This window comes from Dromiciops gliroides, chromosome 1 (assembly GCF_019393635.1).
Source record: "Dromiciops gliroides isolate mDroGli1 chromosome 1, mDroGli1.pri, whole genome shotgun sequence".
Classification (NCBI taxonomy): domain Eukaryota; kingdom Metazoa; phylum Chordata; class Mammalia; order Microbiotheria; family Microbiotheriidae; genus Dromiciops; species Dromiciops gliroides.
In genome coordinates this window covers 234,211,562-234,239,199 of record NC_057861.1, presented here as the reverse complement: position 1 = coordinate 234,239,199, position 27,638 = coordinate 234,211,562, and the positions used below count along the sequence as shown (strand labels likewise).

General features: G+C 34.9%; 1 protein-coding gene across 3 annotated transcripts in view; it reads right to left on the bottom strand.

The window, feature by feature from the left end:
• Positions 1-27,638, bottom strand: part of YES1 (YES proto-oncogene 1, Src family tyrosine kinase) — a 91,043-nt gene that overhangs the window by 28,438 nt on the left and 34,967 nt on the right. For all 3 annotated transcript variants that reach the window (XM_043971713.1, XM_043971706.1, XM_043971722.1), the window contains exons 2-3: positions 13,097-13,369; positions 1,864-1,963 (exon numbers count right to left, since the gene is read on the bottom strand). In XM_043971713.1, coding sequence (XP_043827648.1) covers positions 1,864-1,963; positions 13,097-13,361 — 365 coding nt within the window. In that variant the 5' untranslated portion in view covers positions 13,362-13,369. The remainder of the gene's footprint in view (positions 1-1,863; positions 1,964-13,096; positions 13,370-27,638) is intronic.

The following is a 27,638-nucleotide window of genomic DNA, read 5'->3' as shown; positions in this document are numbered from 1 at the left end:
AACTGCAAAAGATGTATGGCTTGAAGAGAGAGGGTAGTGATAGTTATGATCTGCACTTGTAAAGGAAGTACCTATATGATAGATCACAGATCTGTCAAACTATCAAAGAAATATAAGAACATAAAATAAAAGGCTTTTCTCTCTTTTGTGTAATTCTTTTAAAACCAAAGGATTTAAAACAACAAAATTCTTAAAATTAAACAACCTGAGGAACAATGATAAGCTTTTACTAATTGTCCAGTTTTCCTTATGATTAACTTTTTAACATTACATTAAAAAACTTCATATGTAACACTCCAGTAAGCAAGGTGTTAACACTGAATAATTATAATAGGGAATCTATTTAATAATACCTAAATTATTCTCTCTCTCTTTTTTTTTTTTTTTGGTGTGAGGCAATTGGGGTTAAGTGACTTGCCCAAGGTCACACAGCTAGCAAGTGTTAAGTGTCTGAGGCCGGATTTGAACTCAGGTCCTCCTGAATCCAGGGCCAGTGCTCTATCCACTGTGCCACCTAGCTGCCCCAATTATTCTCAAATAAAAGCTAGAATATAATGAATAAATGTATTTCTTACCAGTCTTGCAATTCTAAATTAAAAAGGATTCCACTAAATTTACATATAAGTATACCTAACATTTTAGAAATGAAAAATATTTTTAAAGATGTTAGAGAAGCTTGTTCTCTAAACACATCCTGACTCCTATGGCAATAAAAATAGTTAGTTATTGCCTAACTTATTTGTTTTGGTATATTCCATCTTTTCACAAGGCAGGGCAAACACAAAACTGGGGGTGGAAACACACCTCACATCCATAATACAACTAAATGTGTAAATTAAAGTGTTTCTAAAAATCAAAATTATTGGGTTCTCTTATATAAAAGACTGTGAATCATCAGATATTTACACAGTGAAAACATTTTAAAATATAAAACTTTTCAATGAGGGGGAGGGGAGAGAATTTGGAACTAAAATTTTTTTAAAAAGGAATATTAAAAATTGTTTTTACATGTAATTAGAAAAAATAAAATTTTTTAAAAAAAGATATAAAAGGGGCAGCTAGGTGGCATAGTGGATAAAGCACCGGCCCTGGATTCAGGAGGACCTGAGTTCAAATCTGGCCTCAGACACTTGACACTAGCTGTGTGACCCTGGGCAAGTCACTTAACCCTCATTGCCTTGCCAAAAAAAAAAAAAAAAGATATAAAACTCTGTAAAAAAAAAAAAGAAGACAAGTAATACATCCTTTCCTGAAGTTGTAATTGGGTTGTTATGCTTGAATCACACCCATGTATTACAGTATTCACAATTAAGAACTTTCATAACTTAAAATAAAAATAAAAAAAGTTAAACTAATGGTTTAACAACTAATAAGGAAAATAAAACTATCTTTATTAAATTAGTATTTAAAATACGTTTCAAATTTATATTCCGGTTTAATGGTAGCTAAGAGAAGAGGAATTGAGGACTGAGAGGATGACAAGAAGAAAAAATAACAAACTCTTGTTTAAAATTTACATGACGAATTTTGTTTAAAGTGAGACAAAGAAATACAAAGCAGACAGAGGAGGTTTGACCAGAGGCTATCAGTAGGCTGAGCTAGTGTGATTAGAAACATGAACTATATACATCAAACCTTGTGGTAGCCTGGAGCTACAGGCTTCATACATAACATTATTAACCAGACTACCTCTGAAATTATCATCTTATTAACTAATGTTAATGGCTTTATATTATTTCATCCTTAAATATTCTGAGTGACTACAAATCCCTTAAACCTAGTTTATAGACTATTACTACAACTAATACTGATTATCGCAAGCTGATCTAACAGTATTTCCTAGGGAAGGATTATAATACTCACGTATTGTTAATTATTTGAAATCTTTCGCCCTTCTTAAAAGAAAGATCTTCTGTAGTTCTAGCTTCATAATCATATAAGGCCACAAATATAGTAACACCACCTAACAGAAAAAGAAAAGACAGGTGGGAAAACTGTATATTAAGAACAGCAGAAAAAATTCTCATAAAAAAAGTTGAAAGTTCAATTCATGCCTCTATTTTTTGAATACAAGATCCTATTTATTTTTGGTTAATTAAGAGCAAACAAGCAAGCAAACAAAAACATTTGATTAGGTATGACAAAATACATCCTTAAAGGCTCACCTTCATTAAGGTGTCTCCCAGGAGTATTTTAACATCTTAAAGAATTCTCTGATCTTAGCCACAGATATAGCTTTGTTACACAGTGACTGTTTCATAGTCAATATTAACTGGGCAAAACCAGGTAAATGTTCTTAGAGCTAGAAGAATCCTTAAAACAATGTGTAGCCCAATCTGCTCATTTTACAGATGAAGGAACTAAGACCAAGAGAAGTGACCAACTTAAAGTAGCAGGTGATCCAGAATCTTAGTCTAAATCCAATTTTTGTTTAAAGAGAACTAAACTATGCCTAATGTCCTATGATAGAGTGTAAATGCAAAAGGAATCCTATATACATTTTGAAGTCCTCTATGTTTCTGTTCATTTAGCTCTTCAATTAAAACACAAGCTCCTTTTCTGGAAGGCATTATTTCATTCTCTGTATTTCTATCCCCAGTACCTAGCACACCACACCCTCCATTCCAGTTAAATTGACTGCCTACAGTATACAACATTTCATTTTCAACTTCTGAAAATTATTTCCCCTGGCCTGGAAAGAATTCCTTCCTCAACTTCCTCTCTTGGAACCCCTGGCTCCCTGCAGTAGCATTCAGCTCAAAGACCTCTCCAAGTAGAAGCCAGAGGCGCAGTGTATGTTAGGCTTAGATTCATGGGCAACTGAGTTTGAATCCAGCTTCGCATTTACTAGACGTGCGTGTTTCTTCAACTCTCAGCTTCAGTATTCTTTTTTGCAAAATGAGGCAGGTGGACTGAGTGGTCTCTAAGACCCCTTCCAGCTCCAAATCTATATTCCTATGACTTTCCTGAAACCAGTATTTGTTAATGCCCCTGCCCAAAATTACGTTGTGTTCATTTTATATATTTTAAATTTGTACTTAACCACATATATACAGTGCATTCCTACCCGTAGAATGAGAAATTCTTCAAAAGTCAGAAACGTTTCGTTTTGCCAGCATCTAGTGCAGTGCCTAGCAAAGAGCAGGTCCTTAACAGGTGCTTATTGAAATAAACTTCTGAACCAAGGGTCTGAAGAGCGAATGTTGTCCAGATTCTACGTTGAGGTTTCATTAGTAAGCATATTTTGGACCCATGGGCCCAGAATTGAGTAAGAGGAAGAACACAGCCTAAGATACATGAGGGAAACTGCATAGTATTTTCAATGATCCCAGGCTGCTCCCATTAAAAAAAAAAAAATCAATATTCTCCCGTTGATGCTATATGTCTGCCTACAATAAAACATCATGATCCCCAAAAGAGTAAGAATTGCAGGGAGCTCAAAGGAGGGATGCAAAGTAAGGGTAAATAATCAATCTTCAGTATATTATTAAGTGGCGACTAAGAATTGGCTACATATAAAAGGTATCATCCAGGAAATGGATGGTTAGAAAAGGATGTGGAACATTCATGTAAAAGGGAGGAGGGGGAAGGGAGGGTCCAGGAGAAGAACTGGAAAGCCTGAGTGTTGCAATAATACCCAAGAAATGTCAACAGACCTTCATTCCTTCCAGTATGCTGGGGAGATCTTATAGAACAAAGATCAGGCTTGCCAGGATGAGAAAGTTGAGGGTTGCAGTGAGCACAAGAACAGGGAGTACTCACACTAATTCATTGGAGATTCAACAAAGGTAAGGTTATAGGAGAGCTAAAGAGGTGTTCAGTGAAACCATAAAACTAAATCCTATGGAACCAGAGAATCAAATTCAAAACTGATGCCACTGACAGTAATAGCAAAATTTATACCCTGAGAAGGGGGCAAGTTTTTCTCAAAATACTCTGGGCATGAAAACCCAATCAGGAACTTTGAGTGTTGCCTTATGTTCCTATTTTCTTTCTTTTTTAAAGAAAATTCTCCCAATTACATGTAAACACAATTTTTAACATTCATTTTTAAAACTCTGATTTCTAAATTCTCTTCCTTTCTCTCCACCACTCCACTATTGAGAAGACAAGCAAATTCAATATAGTTTATACATGTGTAATCATGCAAAACATTTCCATATTAGTCTTGTTGTAAAAGAAAACAAAAATCAAAGGGATGAAAAAATCTCGAGAAAAATAAAGTTTAAAAAGCATGCTTTGGGGTCAGCTAGGTGGCGCAGTGGATAAAGCACCGGCCCTGGAGTCAGGAGTACCTGAGTTCAAATCCAGCCTCAGACACTTAACACTTACTAGCTGTGTGACCCTGGGCAAGTCACTTAACCCTCATTGCCCTAAAAAGAAAAAAAAAAAGTTAAAAAAAAAAAAGCATGCTTCAATCTGTTCTTTCTCTGGGGATGGATGGCATTTTTCATCTTAAGTCCTTCAGAGTTGCCTTAGATCCTTGTATTGCTGAGAATAGCTAAGTCATTCACAGCTAATCATTTTACAATATCACTGTTACTTTGTGCACAGTACATTTCACTTTGCATCAACTCATAAAAGTCTTTCTAGGTTTTTATGAGAGCATCAATGCTCACCATTTCTTATAGTACAATTCCATCATAATCATATACTTCAATTTAACAACTGACAGGAATCCCCTCAAATTTCAAATTCTTTGCTACCAGAAAAGTATTGCTATAAATATTTTTGTATACGTAGGCCCTTTTCCTTTTTTCTCTTTTTGTATTCAGACTTAGTAGTGGTATTGCTAGGTCAAAGGGTATTATGGTCTTATAGCCTTTTGGACATAGTTCCAAATTGCTCTACAGAATAGTTAAATCTATCTTCCTATTTTCACAGATGCCATAGCTTTAATATATTGGTGCCATAAAAGTCCAATTTTAGAAATACAGCTAAGAAATTAATAAGATTATTTAAAGCCTGCCGCTTACTTATGACTAGATATAGTATGCTTAAAAAATAAAATGAGTTCATTTTAATATACCGGTTAGCAATTTATGATTGTAAAATAAAATGCTACATCAGGATTCTGTTCTTAAGAGTCAACTATGACAAACGAACTGCTGAAATATTAATGCAACAGAGTAACAGAACATATTTATGCAACAAATATACTAATTTTAATGTCAAAACATTAACTGAAGATAGGAATTTTGGGACTTTCAGACAAGGCAGCCTGATTGAGATCTCCTAGCTCCCACATACCTATTCTATCAAAATCCTAAAGTTTGAACTAGACTGAATAATGATCAAGAAATCCAATAAGCAACTACTGAAATAAAAGAACAGGAGTCCAGAGAAACCTAGAAAGGCAAATTTATTTAGAAGATTATATAGAACATTATAAAAGAGGAAGAAGAAAATGTATCCCCCCCTTCAAAATCTTAATGTCTTCAAAGAGTATGAAATGAGTTAACTCAGAAATGACAAGAACTGGGGGTATACAGGATATGTTCTGTAGGTTTGAAGAAGGGAAAGAATAAAGCATATACTACTACATTAGTGTAGAAAGTAAGAAGGGATAGAACTTGCTATCTTTTCTCACTGGGGTAACATGATTTTAAAAAGTATACAATCATGAAGAAGAGTGGAGGGAGTGAGCATCAGACGAGAACAAATACAACCAATTATTCTTATTTGAAATGGAAAAAAGAAGAATTGAACACACAGTTTGGTATAGAAATACATTAGACTCTACATGAAAAAAGCAGGGAAAGGGAGGAGAGGGTGATTAAAAGGGAAGATAATAATTTGGAGAGAAGTCACAAGCAAAACAAAACTTCTCATCATGAAGTGGGGATTAAAAAGGATAAAAAAAGGGGGAGATATAGAGTCAGGAGAGAAAAAAAGAACCAGAATCTTAAGGGTTGCCCACCAACTGGGGGAATGGTTGACTAAATTGGGGCATGTGAATGTAATAGAATGTTAATATACCATAAGAAATGATGAAAAAGTTAATTTCACAGAATCCAAGGGACCATGACCTGATACAAAATGAAGTGAGCACAAGCAGGAGAACAATATATACAAAGACAACACACTGTAAAGAAAAAAATTTTGAAAAACACGAATTCTGATTGACCCAATTATCAACCATATCTACAGAGGACTTATATAATAGCTGGACTATTGTTACAAGGTTTTTTCCTCCTTTCCTTCACTTGGCTTTTAACCAGATAAGTAGAGTTGGAAGGAAAGAAAGCATGATCAGCAATAGTGATACCAAGAGAAAAAGGATCAATGAAACATTTTTTTTTTAATGCACAAGGAAGCAAAGACAAGGCAAGACTGTTTTGAAAGTAATTTGTAGAATTTAAATACACTTTTTTTTAAGACAAGGAGACTTTGGATCTATGCCCAAAGGGCTATAAAACCATGCATACCCTTTGACCCAACAATACCACTACTAGGTTGGTATCCAAAGAGATAAAAAACAAAAAGGAAAAGGACCTAAAATATTTATATTTATAGCAGCTCTTTTCTGGTGGCAAGGAATTGGAAATTGAAGGGCTGCCCATCAATTGGGAAATGGCTGAACAGGTTTTGGTATATGAATGTAATGGAATACTATTGTGCTGTAAGAAATGATGAACAGTTTCAGAGAAACCTGGAAGGACTTGCATGAACTGATGATGAGTGAGATGACCAGACCAGGAGAACATTGTACACAGTATCAACAACACTGTGTGTTGATCAACTGCGATAAACTTGATTCTTCTCAGCAATACAATGGTCCAAGATAGTTCCAAAGGACTCATGATAGAAAATGCTCTCCAAATTCCGGAAAAAAAAAAAACACACGAAAAAACCCCTGTTGAATCTGGATGCAGATTGAACCATACTATTTCTATTGTTTGTGTTGTTGTTTTTTGAAGTTTTTCCTTTTTGCTCTGATTCTTCTCATTACATGACTAATGCAGAAATATGTTTAATGTGATTGTACATATAAAACCTATAGCACATTACTTGCTGTCTTAGGGAGGGATGGAGAAAAATTTGAAACTAGAAATCTTAAAAAATAAATGTTGAAAACTATCTCTACATGTAACTGGAAAATAATAAAATATAATTATATGTTAAAAAAAAAGAAATGAGAAGCAGGATGATTTCAGAAAAAATTGGAAAGACTTACAAGAACTGATGGAAAGTGAAGTGAGCAGAACCAGAAGAACATTGTACACAGTAACAACAATATTGTACAATGATCAACTGTGAATGACTTATTCTCAGCAATACAATGATTCTAGACAATTCTCAAGGATGAGATGAAAAATGCTATTCATCTCCAGAGAAAGAAATGATGAATATGAATTTAGATCAAAGCATGTTTTTTTTAAAAAAAGTTACTTTTCTTTTTTGTTATGTTTTCTTTCACAACATGACTAATATGGAAATATGTTTTGCCTGAATGCACATCCATAACCTATATCAAATTGCTTGCCTTTTCAGTGAAAGGGCAGGGATGGGAGAGAAAATCTGAAACTCGATTTTTTTTATCATAAGTATTTTATTATTTTCCAGTTACATGTAAAGACAGTTTTCAACATTTGTTTTCATAAGATTTTGAGTTCCAAAATTTCCTGCCCCCCTCCTTACCTCCCCAAGACAGAAAGCAATCTGATATAGGTTTTATATATATATATATATATATATACACACAATCACATTAAACATATTTCTGCATTAGTCATATTGTGAAAGAAGCAGAACACAAGGGGAAAAACCTCAAGGAAAAAAACCCCACAACAGCCAAAAAGTAGAAACAGTATGGTTCAATCTTTATTTAGAATCCACAGTCCTTTTTTCTGGATGTGGAGAACATTTTCTATCATGAGTTCTTTGAAATTGTTTTGGATCTCTGCACTGCTGAGAAGAGCCAAGTCTATCACAGTTGATCATCACACAATGTTGTTGTTACCGTGTACAATGTTCTGGTTCTGCTCATCTCTCTCAGCTTCAGTTCATGGAAGTCCTTCAAGGTTTTTCTGAAATCCTGCTCATCATTTCTTACAGCACAATAGTATTCCATTACATTCATATACCACAACTTGTTCAGCCATTCCCCAATTGATGGGCATTCCTTCGATTTCCAATTTTTGCCACCACAAAGAGAGCTGCTATAAATATTTTTGTACATGTGGATCCTTTTCCCTCTTCTATGATCTCTTTCGGATACAGACCTTGTGGTGGTTGGTTGTACTGGGTCAAAGGGTATGTATAGTCCCACAGCACTTTGGGCATACTTCTAAATTGCTCTCCACAATGGTTTGATCAGTTCACAGCTCCACCAACAATGCATTAGTGTTTCAATTTTTCCATAGCGTCTCTAACATTTACTGTGTTCTTGTTTTGTCATATCAGCCAATCTGATAGGTGTGAAGTGGTACCTCAGAGTTGTTTTAATTTGCATTTCTCTAATCAATAGTGATTTAGAGCATTTTTTCATATGGAAATAGATAGTTTTGATTTCTTCATCTGAAAACTGCCTGTTCATATACTTTGACCATTTCTCAATTGGGGAATGACTCACATTCTTATAAATTTGATTTAGTTCCCTATATATTTTAGAAATGAGGCTTGTATCAGAAATACTGGCTATAAAATTTGTTTCCCAGCTTTCTGTCTCTCTTCTAATTTTTGGCTTCATTGCTTCTGTTTGTACAAAAACTTTTAATTTAATGTAATCAAAATCATCTATTTTGCATTTCATGATATTCTCTATCTCTTGTTTAGATATAAATTGTTTTCACCTCCAAACATCTGAGAGGGAAACTACTCCTTTCTCTCCTAATTGACCTAGGTATCATCCTTTATGTCTAAATTATGGACCCATTTTGACCTTCTTTTGGTATATGGTATAAGATGTTGGTCAGAACTCAGTAGTTTTAAAAATTAATGTTAAAAATAGTTTTTACATGTAATTGGGGAAAAATAAGATGTTAATTTTTTTAAAGGGAAGGACGCATGATTTCATATGGAATCTTTTTGTTTTGTTTTGGGTTTTTTGCTATATTATGGAAATACTCTATTTTGAGTGTTTTAAGCTCAAAATAAAAAACATTTTTAAAAAGATACACATTTTGCCTCAAAAATCTAGAATTTAAATGTCTGATTTTACTGTATTTAACACATTTAATTAGCATGCTAGGTCAGTTTGCCAGTATTCCAGTGTATATTTTTTTGTTTTGTTTTCTTTTTTTAGTGAGGCAATTGGGGTTAAGTGGCTTGCCCAGGGCCACACAGCTACTAAGTGTTATGTGTCTGAGGCCGGATTTGAACTCAGGTACTCCTGACTCCAGGGCCGGTGCTCTATCCACTGCGCCACCTAGCTGCTTCTTCCAGTGTATAATTTTAAAAATGTAAAAAGCAGTGGTACTAGGGGCAGCTAGGTGGCGCAGTGGATAGAGCACCGGTCCTGGATTCAGGAGGACCTAAGTTCAAATCCAGCCTCAGACACTTGACACATATTAGCTGTGTGACCTTGGGCAAGTCACTTAACCCTCATTGCCCCCCCCCCAAATTAAGAAAAGAAAAAAGCAGTGGTACCAACATAAAAGAAAAGACAACTATCACTATATTAATAAAAATACTATAAAACAAAGAATTAACTAAAAAAAACCCCCCAACCTTTTGAAGCTGAATAAATGAGCTTCCAGAACACTTTTTTTTCTTTCCTAGTTTGGTTTCTGCTTCTTGTTCCCAAAACAGAAATTGTGCAAAGATGGGATAGAAAAATAAACACAGAGTAACACATTTATCTGTCACCGTAAGGGAATTCTGTGTTCCACATAAAATGAATTTTCCAGAAAGCTAAAGTTTACTACTTTTAATGCCAAAACATTTTTTGTTTTAATAATTTTGGATAGAAATCTTTCTAAAACGCACTACACATTTCCATACCTTCTTTAACAAAGCACAGAGAATAAAATTTAGATGTTTCATGATTCTGCTTGGCTCTCATTATTCTACTCATCCCTGTTTGCCTCAGTTTCTCACATGTAAGATGAGCTGGAAGAAGGAAATGGCAAAACCACTCTAGTATCTTTGCCAAGAAAACCTCAAAATAGGGTCACAAAGAGTTGGACATGACTGAAATGACTCAACCAGCAATGACTTTTTAAAAAGCTTTTAAGATTCTTCCCTCATATGTCTGGTTATAAATTCTTACTACTGCCAATCTAATATTGCCTCTAGGGGTAAGTCATTGCCTCTAAACAAACATATTCTGGTCACTTCTAATTTGCTTTTTGTGATCTACTGTGGACTGGAAGATCTAATTATCAATCTTGTTAGAATTGTGTCTATAAGATGGTAGGTGGGGTAGGGAGGGGTTCTCCTGTAATCAGAATCAAAGAGGTCAGGTAAGCATGGATAGGTTGTGATATACATCATTTATTTAAGTAAAGTGAATGATAAAAAAAATTTTTACCTTAAAATTATTAAATTATACTTTAGAAACCTGGAATTTATAATAATTTGTCATTGAGAAAAGCTTTGATACCATTTAACTTAGAAAAAAGGATTTTCGGGGCAGCTAGGTGGTACAGTGGATAGAGTACTAGCCCTGGATTCAGGAGGACCTGAGTTCAAATCTGGCCTCAGATACTTAACAATTAGTAGGTGTGTGACCCTGGGCAAGTCACTTAACCCCAATTGCCTCATCAAAAAAGAAGAAGAAGAAGAAAGGATTTTCTGGGAAATGGAACAGTATAAATAAAGACACCTGTATTGTATTATAAAGAATGCGCTTCGTAGGCATATGAGACCTTCTGGCCTCAGTTTCTCCAAACACAAATTGGGGATGAAAACATCTGGTCTACTACCTTATAGTTGTGAGGAAAATGCTGTTAAACTTAAAAATGCTACATGACGGTAAGTTATCATTCATTCCATCTCTAACTGATTTAAAAACAACTTTTCCAAGAAAATGCTGTATATTAATTATTGGTAAATGATGTCCATTTCATTAAACCATTTTATTTATTCCTTAAGGCAAAGTCAATGCGACTGCCACTTGAAAACACTTTATACATTATAGAATATTTAATACCCTAAATTATAAAAATACCTTAATAGATGAATATGTAATATACTAAATTTTGTGTTTTGAAAATGATATATATTTTTATTAGTTATAATATACACTTTTATTAATCATCTGATCTTTCCTCCAATTAGTCTGAAACGATATGACAAGTTTTTTAAACAGTTCATCTTTCAAGGATCTGTAATTTTACTGGTGTTAGCACTACCCAAATGCAGATTGTGGACCATTTTTCCCTATAATTTTATAAATAGTCTTTGAGAGAATACTGGTTTTAACTAAGTACCATCCAAATATTTTAACTAAATTGTCATATATGACATGACAATTTAGTCATATATATGTTCTAGAGAGTCTAGTTTTATGATACAGATTTTACTTATTATTTAAAATAAGGGAACACATCCCACTGGGTATTTGAGTATATAATACTATTTCTTAAAGCCAGGGTATTCCAGGAGCAGAGTAAAGATGGCAGAAGAAAGATATTAAATGCACAGAGCTCCAGACACAATTACCCCCAAAACAGCAATATAACAACCCCTGGAGCAGAAAAACCCACAAAAAGATGGGCTGAGATTATTTTCCAGCCAAAGGGGGCTGTGCTGTGCTGCAAGTGGAGTCCAACCCCACGATCATGCTGACACAGTCCCCAGGCAGGCTGCATCAGAGAAACTTACCCATGAGCCTCCAAATCAGCTGCAGCACCAGTGTCTTCTGGAAGCTTACAGTTGGGTGAGAAGGCTGAGTGGCTGGCTGAGGGGGAAAGTGCAGGAATGTCTGCAGGACCTAAGGAGGAATTCGGCTATCCCACACCAGCTGGGAACCAGGAAGGAATCTTAAGTGGTGGGAGGCCCAGGTGTGGGGTACAGGCTAGTCTGAGCTAAGAACCACCACAGCACACAAAGTTCTGTTGGCTGGTTAATTAGCAAGTTGGTTTGAGGTTATCTTCAGGCCAGAGAAGAGGCCAGGCAAGAGAAAAACCTGCCTTCCTTCAAACAGAAACACCTGGGACCCTCTGAAGCTTGGGACAGTATAGCTTGGAAGTAGGGCCCCACTGTAAGAGGGAGTTAAAAGTCAAGTAAAAGATGGCAAGATGAGCAAGCAAAGAAAATTTAGAATGCAGAATTAGCTCAAAGACCTTAATCTCATCAGAGTTGGTTCAAGGAAGGAATAACATCCACACCCAATTGGGAGGAGTAATCTATTTAACCCTACAGGAAAGTAGAAGAGGAAGAGGATAAGGAGGAAAGGGTGAAAGAAAGGAGGGCAGAGCAGTGGAGGGGACAGTCAGAAGTAAAACACTTTTGAGGAGGAATAGGGTAAAAGAAGATAGAAAATAGAGTAAATATCATGGGAAGGGAATAGGATAGAGGGAAATAGTTATGATGATTGATTATAATGGAAAAACGTACCTATTTTGCTGGGCTATTGTGAAGAAAATTCTTTGTCAAGTTTAAGGTACTATATAAAAGTTATGATGAACAGGATGCTATCAGAAAAACCTGGAAAGACCTACATGAACTGAAGCAGAGTGAAATGTACTATATACAAAATTATAGCAATAGTGTAAGATGATCTACTGGGAAGCAGGTGGTTATTTTCAGCAAGGCAATGATGCAATATAACTCTGAAGGACTTATGAAAATTGCAATCCATGTACAGAGAAAGAACTGATGGTATCTGAAAAGAGATTGAAACATAATTTTTTTTGATAGTTCCTCAATCTGAAGTTTTGTTTTTATCTGTTTTTTTTTTCTCACAACCTAGCTAATGTGGAGATGTTTTCCATGACTGCTCGTGTATAACTTATATGGAACTGCTTGAGTTCTTGGGGGTGAGGGGTGGGAAGGGAGGGAGAAGAGAAGTTGGAACACAAAGTTTTAAAAATTTGATGTCAAAATTTGTTTTTACATGTAATTTGAAAAATAAAATTCTAAACAGAGGGAAAAAAAAAAGCCAGGGTCAAAAAAAGTGAAAAATGAAAAGCGTTCACTTAAAACTTACCTGTTAGACCAGTAGAATGTGAACTTGGCATAGATGAAAAGGCAGAAGTAGCACCTCCAAAAGGTGTCATCCCAGCTGAACCTCCAAATGGTGCCATGGAATGACTGGTAAAATTAACAGTTGATCCCTTTAATGAAGAAGGCTGGCACACTGGGGTAAGTTCTGATCCAAAATGACTGACATTTATACTAATAGGCTCTGGACTGCTTTCAGTTCCATATTTCATAGTTGGACCTTTGTCTTCCTTACTTTTAATGCACCCCATTGTTGATTCTATGAAGACAAAGAAGAAAACAAAAAGTAAATAAATATAGCTCTATCAACTTGATTTTAAGAAGCCATAAAGATTGTTATGTATTAAACAGCATGGTGCAACAGAAAGGACGTTGGATTTGGAGTCAGGACTACATGGGTTCAAATTGTGTCTCAAACAATTATTAGCTATATGATCCTGGGCAAGTCATTTTACAAGTGTGACCTCAGTTTACTCATCTGCAATAAGAAAAATAATAGTATGGAGCAGCTAGTTGGTGCAGTGGATAGAGCACTGGCCCTGGATTCAGGAGGACCTAGTTCAAATCTGGCCTCAGACACTTAACAATTACTAGCTGGATGACCCTGGGCAAGTCACTTAATCCTAATTGTCTCACCAAATAAGAAAAATAATAGTATCTACTTTACACGATTATTATGGGGATCAAATGAAATGTGTGTATATGTGTGTATATATATATATATATATATACACACACACACACACACATATACACGCATATCTGCAAAACTTAAAATGCTAAATATAATTTATGACTACTTTAAAAAGATAATTACTATATAATTCCACTTCAATGAATATGAAATTTTTTTTAATTAAAAAAAAAAAGGAATTGAATTTCTGAAATAAATGGATCCAGAATTTATTCACTTCTGGCAGAAAAGACAATGAATATGTTCCTTTCATTTGGCTTAATTTTTTGGTGTAGCACTTTCATACTAAAAAGTTATTATCTATGGGGCAGCTAGGTGGCACAGTGGATAAAGCACCGGCCCTGGATTCAGGAGTACCTGAGTTCAAATCCAACCTCAGACACTTGACACTTACTAGCTGTGTGACCCTGGGCAAGTCACTTAACCCCCATTGCCCTGCCCCCCCCAAGTTATTATCCAAGCAGCATAGTCATATTAAAAAAAAGTTATCTAATCAGTATAGTGACCTCTACATAATTTATTCAAGACTAAAACATTCAGAATTCTTGGCAAACACCATATATAACACATAAAAATATTAGTGACTGCCAGATCTCTCTATCTACTATGTCATATATATTCAACATTAAAATTAATATTAAAATTAAAATAACATTAAAATACTCACTAATTAACTGGCTACATAAATAATTGCTCTCTACTCAAATACCCTTCCCTTATTTATTATCAACCCTTTAGACCAGCTTATGGTATTAATAATCTTTGTTGGCCTATCTCACAAATTATGATGAGGTATTTCAATAAAGAATAATTTTAATATCAAAGAATTAAGATCCCTTGGGGAAAAAATAACTCCTCAAATATGAAGGGAAGAATATTATATTCAAATACCAAATGATTTTATTTAAAAATTACTCTCAAAAACCAAAACAATTCATTCTTTTTTCAAAGAATTAGTTCACAGTAACAATTTAAATCCATATTTTGTTAAATATAAGATAAACATAATTTCATAAATTTTAGTTTCCTATTCCAAATGAAGACCCAAATGAACCTTGTTTTCATTATATTCTATGAAATGCTGACTCCCTGTTTTATAGTCAATTCACTCTAAGTGGCCTTTTCTTTAGGCATCAATAATCACTGTATAACAAAGACCTCTTGTACATTATCAGATCTGTGAATTTTATTGATTATTTCAATATACACTAACATTAATTTTTTAAAAAACATTCAGTTGGTTTTTTTGCTTGTTTGTTTTTGGTGAGGCAATTGGGGTTAAGAGACTTGCCCAGGGTCACACAGCTAGTACGTGTCCTGTGTCTGAGGCCGTATTTGAACTCAGGCCTTCCTGACTCTAGGGCCAGTGCTCTATCCACTGCGCCACCTAGCTGCCACCAACATTCAGTTTTAAGAGAGATTTTTTTAAACTACCAACCCTTACTGGGCATAATAGTACTTTGTGGCCCAGGACTGACAGCCTGATCTGACATATAAATCTTTGATGCCATACAATATGCATATTTCTGATTTATCAATAACATGATTGACAAATTATACTGTAGTTGAACCAATATCTGCAGATGACAATGGAACAACATAACAAATTATCTGGGATAAAAAATTTCCCTTGAGCAGTCTTCAGGGGAAAAATCATATTCCTAGGAACATACATTAATAAAATTGAAAAATAGAGGATTAATCAACTGAATATACATTTTTTAAAAATCAGAAAACCAACATATAAACCCCAAATAAGCAAAAAATAAAATGAGATATTAAATGAGAGAAAAGACCCTATTTGGACTCTTCTCAGAACCATGAAAGTAAGTTTAGTTTCAAACCCTAACTTAAGTTTTGTTTACATAAGTTACATAAGGTATGCTAATACAGCACTGTGCTAAGGAGGAGCAGACACTCTAATGCCTGGTGTCGTATTTAGTAAATCTGATTAGTCAACTTGGTACAATTTGATTGGTCATTACTGTATGTAAATGGGGGACAGAAAGATAGTGATGTAATTGGTCAGGAAGAGACCCTTGGTGTGTATAAACTGCGTGGATTTTCACTTCAGTGAACTCTCCCACACATTAAGGAGGGTGCCCACCCAAGCCTTCAACCACACTCTGACGCCTACTTGGATTATTTGAGCTGTTTGCAACACTTAAGCTTCAACATTTATTTGAGCTGTAAACTGCGTTTCTAACATTAAAATTATAGGGAAAACTAATACATTAAAAAAATAGAAATGATAAATAAGACTAAAAGTTGATCCTTTGAAAAACAATAAAATTGATAAACCTTTAGCTAATTTGATTTTTGGGGTTTTTTTTGGTTTTTGTTTTTTTGTTTGGGGTAAGGCAATTGGGGTTAAGTGACTTGCCCAGGGTCACACAGCTAGTAAGTGTGTAAAGTGTCTGAGGCCGCATTTGAACTCAGGTGCTCCTGAATCCACGGCTGGTGCTCTATCCACTGCGCCACCTAGCTGCCCCTAATTTGATTTTAAAAGGTCAGAAAATCAAATAAGCAAAGTAAAATCACAACAAAACCAGAATAAAAATAATCTGAATACTTATTCAATAAACATTAGGTGCATATTATGGATAATTATATGCTAACAAAACTGAGAACACAAAATGAAATACATTCAAAAACATAAAATACCCAAACCATCAGGAAACCAAAAAGACAGCTTAAATAGCCCAATCTTGTAGGAGGAGAAACTCCTGGTCCTAATAGATTCACAGGAGAATTCTAGCAAATTTTTGAACAATTAGTACTAATATTTTACAAATATTTTCCAAAAATTATATTAAAACACAGAAGGAAAACTATGGGCCAATATCATTAATGAATATTGACTCAAAACCAAAAAGCAAGCAGCATATGCAACAGAGAAAGATACACAAGAACCTTTCCCATTTGGAGAAACAAAAGATCTAAAACAGTGATGTTAAACTCAAAAAGAAATGGATCCGCTACAGCAGCATATTGACTTAGAAAAATCACAAATTAACATTATCTATATTCTTTTATTTTTAAATATATTTTGTTAAACATCTCCCAATACATTTAATATGGTCTGCTGACAAAGTTTGCTGGCCACAACTTAAATCTCTGATCTAGAATAGCAAGGCAAATGGTGAACAGAAATAGAAGGGGGGGAACAGTAGTTGTAGACCTCAAACTGTATTATAAAGTAGCAATAATCGAAACCATCTGGTACTGACTAAAAAATAGAAAGATTATCAGAATAGACTAGGCAAAAGACAAACAACAGAACTCAATAACCCAGTACCTGATAAAATGGAAAATAAATTGCTTGGGGCAAGAGGGGAGAGGACAAAGAATGGGGACTCTTAATTTTGCTGGGAATACTGGAAAGCAGTCTGGCAGAAATTAGGCTCAGAACAAAACTTTATACTATATTCTATAGTACATTCTAAATACATACAGGAAAGATTATACTATCAATTAATCAATAAACATTTATTAAGCACCTATATGTGCCAGGCATTGTGTTAGTAAGTGCTGGTGATTCAGAAAGAAGCAAAAGATGGTACCTGTCCTGAAGGAGCTCATAATCTAATGAAATTCTAATATACCATCTCTATAACTTGGGAGTCTTAGTCTTAGAGAGTTACCAGGGGGCAATGAAAGATTAAATAACTTACCTTTGTTAAACACCCAGAAATGTCAGATTTCTATGCTACATAATAGTGCCTTCTTGGCATAAAACTGATCATTCAAGATATGTATAATTGGAAAATGAAGTGAACTGGTCTTATAATGATGACCAGCAATAATAGATAGCTTGAGTGTTACAATGATACCCAGAAAAATGTTCAAAGACCATTAGGAGAACTTCAAGCACATTGGGCAGATTATCTATGAAGGACTGATGGAAGAAGGCACAGAATTGCAGAAGGAGAGCAGGCATGGATGAGTGGTAATCTGTATCTTTGGAAGGAGTGCCCAAATAGACAAAGATCACATACACATACATGCACTGAAATAAGGCAGAGATAGAATCATGCAACCAGCAAATTAATAGTAGATTAGACCTACCCTTCTGACTCCTCCTAAACTAACATTTTCCCTACTATACAAGAGTGCCTTCACATGGCTGTTATTTTAAAATTATTCATCGTAAGTTAATGAATATGTGAAACCCCATATACGATCAGTTCATCTTGAAATAGTAATACATTTTAAAGATTAATGTTTAGAATACTAATTTTAAAATCCTATCAGAATTGAGAAATAGCAAAAGATAATTTTGAATAACATCCATATCTAAAATATGCACATTCTTAAAAATATTATGATATAATTAAGATTTGAAGACAGGACAGTCCATATTATACAGAAATAATGAAAATGTACACGGCATTCAAAGCCCCATTAATGATTATTTTACTTTATTTTGTCTTCAACAAATTAACTATCCATGCCTTAGTTTCCTTATCCATAGCATGGAACAAGTAATTACATAATGAAAGTGATGCACTATGAAAGGTCAAGCCTTTAAAACTGTTTTAAAGTACAATTTAAATTTTAAATAATTCTCCTCTAATCCAAAGATAAAAGGTAAACCTTTTTTTCAAAGACTTTTTCCCTTGTATTTTCAGAACACAAATATGCCATTAGATTTCACAAAGGAAAATAAAACATTAGAATAATAGTACAATAGATAGAGTGCTGGGTCTGGAGTCATGAAGACCTGAGTCCAAATCCAGCCTCAGACAATGGCTATGTGACCCTGGTCGAGTCACTTAAATGTTATTCGCCTCAGCTTCTTCACCTTTAAAATGGGCATAATAACAGCACCTATCTCACAGAGTTGGTGTGAGTTAATATTTTTAAAGTGTTTTAGCACAGTACCTGGCATGTAGTAGGTTCTATAAAAATGTTTATTCCTGGGGCGGCTAGGTGCCACAGTAGATAAAGCACTGGCCCTGGATTCAGGAGGACCTGAGTTCAAATCTGGCCTCAGACACTTGACACTTACTAGCTGTGTGACCCTGGGCAAGTCACTTAACCCCAATTGCCTCACTTAAAAAAAAAAGTTTATTCCTTTCTCTTCCCTTTCCCTATAAATATGGATTAAGAACTAAAACAATCCAATTTTCAGATCTAATGTTTAGATAATGGTTAATGCAAAATACAAATGTTAATTTAAAAATATACTAGAAACAGCTGTTCAGTTCCAAAGGAAACGAAACAAAAAATCAAAAGGAATACTTATTTGTCAATTTGGTACAATTCTTCAGGGCTTTTAGAGGAAAGAAGGCCTTTTATAGAGTGGGCAAGGATAAAATATTACCAACAGACCAGCTAATAAAACAGAACTGGCCATTACTTTGGCTCCAATTACACAGAAAACTTTTCATCAAGTGTAAATTAGTTCTCTTATGCTAATAACACAAATACTTCCTTTTGTCAGATAAAGGAACTGAGTAAAATTGTGAACAAGCATTTAATAAGAGCTTACATGTGACAAGAATGTATATTCTAACTCATAAAAACCAATTAACTTGAAAGAGTCCTGAAATGATGAATAAAGCTTAACATCTTGTTCATAAAAATAATATTTAAAGCATTTCAAGTGTTACTACATGATCAGTACTTTATTGTGAGCAGAAAATATTTTTGTCTATTAGAGAAATGAGGGACTGGGTGTTTTAGCGTAAAAACAAGGCAACAGTAATAAGAGGTTGAAAGACAAGAAGGTAAAGCATATTAAAACTAAAAGCACCATAAATAATTAAAAATCAGCATTACATATATCCACCAAATGGCTTAGCAACTAGGTACTTAAAAGGAAAAATTAAGTAAATCATAGGAAGGTCCAGACAGTAGTCATACAGGATTCAAACTGTCTGCCTCAGGCTTATACAAAAGAAAGAAAAAACCCCAGTAAATTAAGAAGCAGGAAAAAAAATTAGAAAAATCAGATGAGAGACCTGTGACAACTTCTGAATAGCAGTCTTAAAAAGTCTAACACCGGGGCAGCTAGGTGGCACAGCGGATAGAGCACTGGCCCTGGAGTCAGGAGGACCTGAGTTCAAATCCAACCTCAGACACTTGACACTAGTGTGTAATTTAAAATTCTACATGTGGATTCTAATCTGTCCCCCCCAGTTTTGGGGGGAAACTGACTAAAATCACTGATAAATGAGTTTAGAATTTAAGAGTTTATTCAAAGGTAGAAAAAGAAAGAGAAAGAGTGATAAGAGATTTCTTATAACCTGGCAATCCTAGCCTTCCTAATCTCCCGCTTCTGAAGTTCCCTGCCACCATGCCGATGTCTTGCAGCCAAAGAGGAAGCACCAGCATCCGCTTCCTCCTTTGTGTCCTCCTCCCAGAAATGGGAGGCTCCTCAAGTTGATTGGCTGGTAGCCTTGATAGACAGTACCCATGAGCAAATGTCACTTCCTGACACCAAGGACCTTGACCGCATGGCTTGCCCTCAGAGGCCTTCTCTTCATGGAGGAGCTTTTCTACAGTGTCTCCAGCAGGTGGCGTCATTCCAATCATTACACTAGCTATGTGACCCTGGGCAAGTAACTTAACCCCAATTGCCTCACCCCCCCCCAAAAAAAAGTCCAATGCCTATTTTTCAGGATTGCATGGCATATCCACAAAACCTTGGGCATAAAGTACGAAAGCAGAAAAGAATTCATAAATAAATGCAGAATGGAATAATACCTCTTTTACAGACCACAATCCAATAAAAATGTAAACAAATAATAGAAGTGCCCAACAAAGTAGAGTCAGACTAGAGTAATGGATAGGGCCAACCTCAAAGTTAGGTGGATTTGAGTTCCAATTTTTATTCCTCCCTACCCTCTCCCTGAAGCAGTAAGCTATCATATATGGGTTATACATGTGCAATTATGTAAAACATTACCATATTAGTCATTTTGTACAAGAAAACTTGAATAAAAGAAAAAATGAAAGAAATTGAATAGTAGTATGCTTCAGTCTGGGTGGATAGTATGTTTCCTCAATAGTCCTTTGGGATTGTCTTGGATTATAGTATTGTTGAGAAGTCAAGTCATTCACAGTTCTTCATCAAACAATATTGCTATCTCTGTGCACAATGTTCTCTTGGTTCTGCTCACTTCACTATACATCAGTTCATAAAAGTCTTTCCAGGCCTTTCTGAAATCATCCTGCTTGTCATTTCTTATAGCACCATAATATTCTATCACCATGACATATCACAGCTTGTGTAGGCATTCCCCAATTGATGGGCATGCCTTTGACTCCCAATTCTCAGCCATCACAAAAAGAGCTGCTATAAATAGTTTTTCCAAATAGGTCTTTTTCTCTTTTGGGGGATGTCTTTGGGATATAAACCTAGTAGTGGTGTTGCTAGACCAAAGGGTATGCACAATCTGGGCATAGTTAAAATTGCTCTCCAGAATGGATATTTTCACAACTCCACCAACAGTAGATTAGTGTCCCAGCTTTCCCATATCCCAACATCCAATATTTTCCGTTTCTGTTATATTTGCCATTCTGATAGGTGTGAGGTGATACCTCAGAGTTGCTTTTAAATGCAACTTAGCATTTCTCTGATCAAGTGATCTAGAGCATTTTTATATGATTATAGATAGCTTCAATGTCTTCATCTGAAAACTGCCTGTTAATATCCATTGACCATTTATCAATTGGAGAATGACCTGTATTTTTATAAATTTGACTCAGTTCTTTATATAATTGAGAAATGAGGCCTTTGGGGGGGGGGCAATGAGGGTTAAGTGACTTGCCCAGGGTCACACAGCTAATAAGTGTTGTGTCTGAGGCTAGATTTGAACTCAGGTTCTCCTGAATCCAGGTCTGATGCTGTATCCACTACATCACCTAGCTGCCCAAGAAATGAGGCCTTTATCAGAGATACATGTTTCAAAAATTCTTCCCCAATTATCTGCTACCCTTGTAATCTTGATTACATTAGTTTTGTTTGTACAAAAACCTTTTAATTTTATATAATCAAAATGATTGATTTTTACATTTTGGTTTGCTCTCTATATCTTCTTTGGTCCTAAATTCTTCCTCTACCTATAAATATGACAGATAAACAATTCCATGCTCTCTTAATTTGCTTATGGTATCATCCTTTATGTGTAAATCACGTACCCATTTTTACCTTATTTTAATATAGTGTGAGATATTGCTTTATACCAAGTTTCTACCATACTGTTTTCCAGTTTCTGATTTGAGTTAAAATTTGGCTCTGATACATACTAGTTTCGTTACCCTGGGTACTATCAGTGAGTACAAATTGCAGAGGTGACCATTTACATTGGTTGATGGAGTTTTCTCACACAGAACGAGTTCCCCATACCAATGAAATCACAGGTCTAGACCCATTTCTGTTCTCTATAAGCAAAGAACTAAGACCTAAATGGAAATTAAATAATGTAATCAATCCTAAAGAATGAGGTTTCAAAGAACCATTGAAACAGTAAAATCCCATATTTAAAAAATTAAAATATGACAACACATTAAAATGTGTGGGTTGCAGCTATATAGCAATCCTTTCAATTAATCCTCACTGCCCCCCCCCCCCCCCCCCCCCCCCGCCAGTTTCAGATCTGGGAATTAACTTACTGGGAAGTTTTCCATACTGATAAATTCTCCTTTACCTATCCCACAAGAATAAATTTAATTTTTTTGGTTACATTTTAAGTTCTGAACTGTCTCTCTTGTGAGAAAATAATAATAATTAATTTTTTTTTAGTGAGGCAATTGGGGTTAAGTGACTTGCCCAGGGTCACACAGCTAGTAAGTGTTAGGTGTCTGAGACCAGATTTGAACTCAGGTACTCCTGACTTCAGGGCTGGTACTCTATCCACTGCGCCACCTAGCTGCCCCAAGAAAATAATTATTAATCATGGGTTTTGAGGGGACCCAGAGACCCCCCACTCAGGAACTCTGGCTGGTTTCTCAGAACCAGCCCAGAGTCAGTAGAATTAGAGATCAGATTAACTCAGTGGACAGTAGAAACCACACCTACCTGAAAGCCTTTGCCCTCAAGAAAGTTTGTCTTTCACTACTAGACCTGGAGCTCAGCCAAGCACTGCTCATTTTAATAAGGACCACCCTCAAGTCCAATAAAACCAATAGATTTGAATGATGCTAGTGCCAATTTAGCTTGGAACAGTGTGTAAGGGCCATCTCCTCTGAGCCACAAGAGGCTGATGCTGCCTCTAATTTAAAAGTAGCAATACATTAGAAACCCCAGCTAAGTTCCCCAATAACTTAGAACACGGACAGGCTTCCCCACAGTATTTCAAATAACTCACACTCTGTCCCTCCCCACCCTACACTATAGAAGGCCATCATTTGAGACAGTTATATAAATATACGTAAAACCATACTGTGTGTACTTGTATTATCAGTTGTCTCTGGAGGTGGACAGCATCTTCCTCCATACATCCTCTATAGTTGATCTGAACATAATACTCTTACTGTATACAATGTTCTCTTGGTTCTGCTTTTTTCACTCTTAATTATTTCATACAAATCTTTCCATGTTTTTCTAAAATCAATCAGCTCATTCTTTCTTTCTTTCTTTTTTTCTTTTGGTGAGGCATTTGGGGTTAAGTGACTTCCCACAGCTACTAAGTGTCAATCGTCTGAGGCCAGATTTGAACTCAAGTACTCCTGACTCCAGGGCCAGTGCTCTATCCACTTTGCCACCTAGCTGCCCCCAGCTCATTATTTCGTATAGTACAGTAATATTCCATCGCAATCATATACCACAAATTGTTTGGCCATTCCCCAATGGATGGACATCCCTTTAACTTCTAGTTCTTTAATACCACAAAGAGAGCTGCTGTAAATATTTTGGAATATACTTGTTTTCCTTTTCTCCTGAACACCTTGGGAAAGAGATCTAATAGTGGCATTTGCATGAAGCAATCGCTAAACATATTAACATCAACAAATAAGAGAAAGATCAGATCAGCTAAAAACTTCTAGAAAATCAATAAATTAATAACAATTCCTAATGAGCACAGAAATATGGAAAACAAAAATACTATTGAGATAAAAAGCATTAAAACATTAAGCCAATTTGATCTTTTGTAAAGAAAGGAAAACTGAATTGCCAGTATAAAAAATGGGAAGAAAAAAATGGGGAGGAAATAAAATTATCTGATGAAATTATCAGAAACCATTTTATAGTTCATATGTCAAATTATGTATAAGAAAACTGCAATCTACAATGAAATAAATATCAAATACTGAGACTAAAGGAACCACAAATAGACAGTTTGGTGCTAGAAAAAGAAAATAAGCCATAAAAGAATTTTCAGAAAATCATCAAGTCTCAGATGGGGGGAATGATATGAAACATTTAAGGAATAATTCACTAAATATGATAGAGTTTGTTCCACAAAAATAGAGATTGGCAACACATCATCACATCTTTTCTATGCGACAAATATGTTCTGATATCCAAACTAGGGAGAGAAAAAGAGAGGGAAGGAGAGAGCAGAGAGGGGCAAGAGAGAAGGAAGAAATAAACAGAGAGAGCCAGAGACTAGGAATTATAGACCAAATATCACAAAAATATTTGCAAAGAAGCTACAGTAGTATATATTTTTCTTTTTCTTTTTTTGCAGGGCAATGAGGGTTAAGTGACTTGCCCAGAGTAACGTAGCTAGTGTCTAAGGTCACAACTGGATCAGAGGACTTCCAGATTCTAGGTGCCAGTGCTCTATCCACTGAGCCATCTATCTAGTCACCTCTAACAAATTATCTTAAGAAAATAGCATGAGGATATTAATAGATGTAGCAAGTCTGACAAAATACAGCACCTATTTATAGTAAAAACACTGAAATTATAGGTACAAAAGGGCCTTTCCTTAAAAAGATTCAAATGGGGGCAGCTAGGTGGCGCAGTGGATCCCTGGATTCAGGAGGACCTGAGTTCAAATCTGGCCTTAGACACTTGACACTTACTAGCTATGTGACCCTGGGCAAGTCACTTAACCCCAACTGCCTCATCAAAAAAAAAAGATTCAAATCAGTTAAATTAACAATTAGAATATCTGCAATGGAGAAACACTAGAAACCTTTCCATTAAAATAAGTAGTCAAGCAAAAGTGTATAATTGTCTATGCATCCCTGCTCTCCACATATTGACTTAGAACATCACAAACATTATCAATGTTGCATTGTATTTTAATTTATTTTGTTAAATGTTTTCCAACTACATTTTAATATGATTGTGCCTTGAGTTTTGCAGTGTTGTTGCCTAAGAGTTTGTCAGCTCTGCTGTACACTATTACTTGATCTAGTACTAGAAATGTTACTTATAATAAGACAAAAAGAAACTTAATGAATGAGGACAAAAGAGGAAAAAATGATCTTTATTTAATAATAACAGCATTTAAATGGTACCTTAAGGTTTACAAAATGCTTTACAAATACAATCTCATTTGATCCTCTCAACAACAACCCCCTAAAGTAGATGCTATTATTATTCTCATTTTACAGCTGAAGAAACTGAGGTAGATAAAAGTTAAATGACTTTCCCAGATCACACAAGTGTCTGAGGCTAGATTTAAATTTCGATCTTCTGGACTCCATGTCCAGCGCTTTATTCACCTAGCATAATGAAGGTTAACTTAAGAGAATTCCAGTGGTTTAACAAAAAAATTCTAAATATTTCAGTTAAAATAACAGTTTACAATAGTCATCAGCTTTTCTACATATGATTAACAAAATGAAGAAATGAGATTCTAATAAAAATAGATATGAAATGCATAAAACGCCTGAAAGTTAACCTCATGTTGAGACAAGACTCATAGGAAAACAAATATTTGAAAAGGAAGTCATTGGGGCAGCTAGGTGGCGCAGTGGATAAAGCACCAGTCCTGGATTCAGGAGTACCTGAGTTCAAATCCGGCCTCAGACACTTGACACTTACTAGCTGTGTGACCCTGGGCAAGTCACTTAATCCCCATTGCCCTGAAAAAAAAAAGGAAAAAAAAAGGTAGTCATTGTTCCTGACTAGACCATGCCAATATAATAAAACCAATAACATCTAAATAAACTTACAGATTTTGTCCTAAATTGCTGAAGGGGTATTTTATAGACTAGACAAAATAATATCAAAATTCACTTTTGGATCAAAAGGTAGAGAATATCAAAGGAAATAAAACAGATTGAGACAAGCACATTATTCCGTAATCATAATAAACCTTGAAGGATACTTAAACTAAATTTCCAAAAATCATTAAAAGTGAGGAGAGAAGTACTTTTGAAAAATATGACTAAGTAATAAAGGAGATAAAAAGTAAAACAACCTCAATTATATAAAACTAAAGTATTTTTGTATGAACAAAATCAATAATTAGAATAAAGGAAATTAAAAATAGGAAAATATTCCTAACAAAACTGATTTGATAAAAGTATTATTTACAAAATGTATATAGGAAATATACATATACAAAATAGGAAACTGGCATAAATATCCAAGACTGAGAGCCATTTCCCCAATATTGAATTAGAGACATTAACAGTTTTCAAAAAAAGAAATTTGAACTATTAGAAGACATTTGAACCATGTGGGAAAACATTACAAATTACTTGAGAAAAAATGTAAAAAACCAAAACAAAACAACTTTGAGGCTTCCCCTCACTCTAGTAAAGATGATGAAAGATAGGGGAAGGAAAAAGAGAAATAATAATAAAAGTCAACAACAAAAGGAGTCTGAGAAGGAAGGGTTTTAAATTATGGAAAGCAGTTACATTAAAGAGACAGAAAAATGAATCACCAACTAAAGTAAACAGTTAAATTATGAAACATTTGTTCATCTTGGATAAAATTTTGCTTTGTTTAATTGTCATCAGCAATGGCCATGACATCAATTAATCAAATGGAAGAATACATGTAATTACTACCTTTAAAAGTTAAGACATCAAATCAATTTGTATTTTTTTGACCATGTATAAATATTTTAATCTTCACTTATTACAACAATATTGCTAGGCTCCATTTATCTGTGAAAGCATGAAATTTACTATTCTAACTGTGACAAATCCTTTAAAATCGTAAATTCTGTAGATTACATGGGGCTTAAATTGTAGCCATGATAACATTAAGCTTTAATCAATTCCACCCCCCACTTTTTTGCCTCCATCAGGTCTATTGTTGTCAATCATCTACCTTTGTACACAGCTAAAAGGAAAGAAATAAAAGAGAAAGCTATAAAAGAAAAACTTATTACAAGTTGGTTAAGGAGACAAAATTCACAGTTCCCTGATAGTCACAGTCCATAGTCACATAGTCCAACTGTTTGGTTACAGAAAATAAAAGGAGGAAGAAACTAAGCTGTGCCCCCTTTTACATTCCCTGGAGACATTATGAGAGCAAGAAAGAAAAGGGTATGGAAAGTAGAAAAAAAAATTGAGGTTTCATAAGAAATGAGAGAAAAGTAAAATTAAGACAGAGGTATCCTTTGTAGAGTGAGTACCTCATACTTTGGTAAGAAGTTACCATATTCAATGCCTATGAATGTCTACAGGTGCAGTTCATTAACAAGCTAACATATTTGCAGACCAAAAACATAAGATTCATGAAAGCTTCAGTTAAATTAATAGTGACAAATCTATAATGCACTATAGAAACTCTAGAGTTTCTTCCAGCTGAAAAATAGTAGGATAATTCAGAATATACCCATTCTCCCTTTTCCTTTATCGTTTTGCCATTGAGTACCTTGGCAATTTCCACTATTCCTAAAGTTCTCAACTTACTCTTCCAAGAATATTACTCCCAAATCTTTATGGTTTCCTATTTTTTGTTAACACA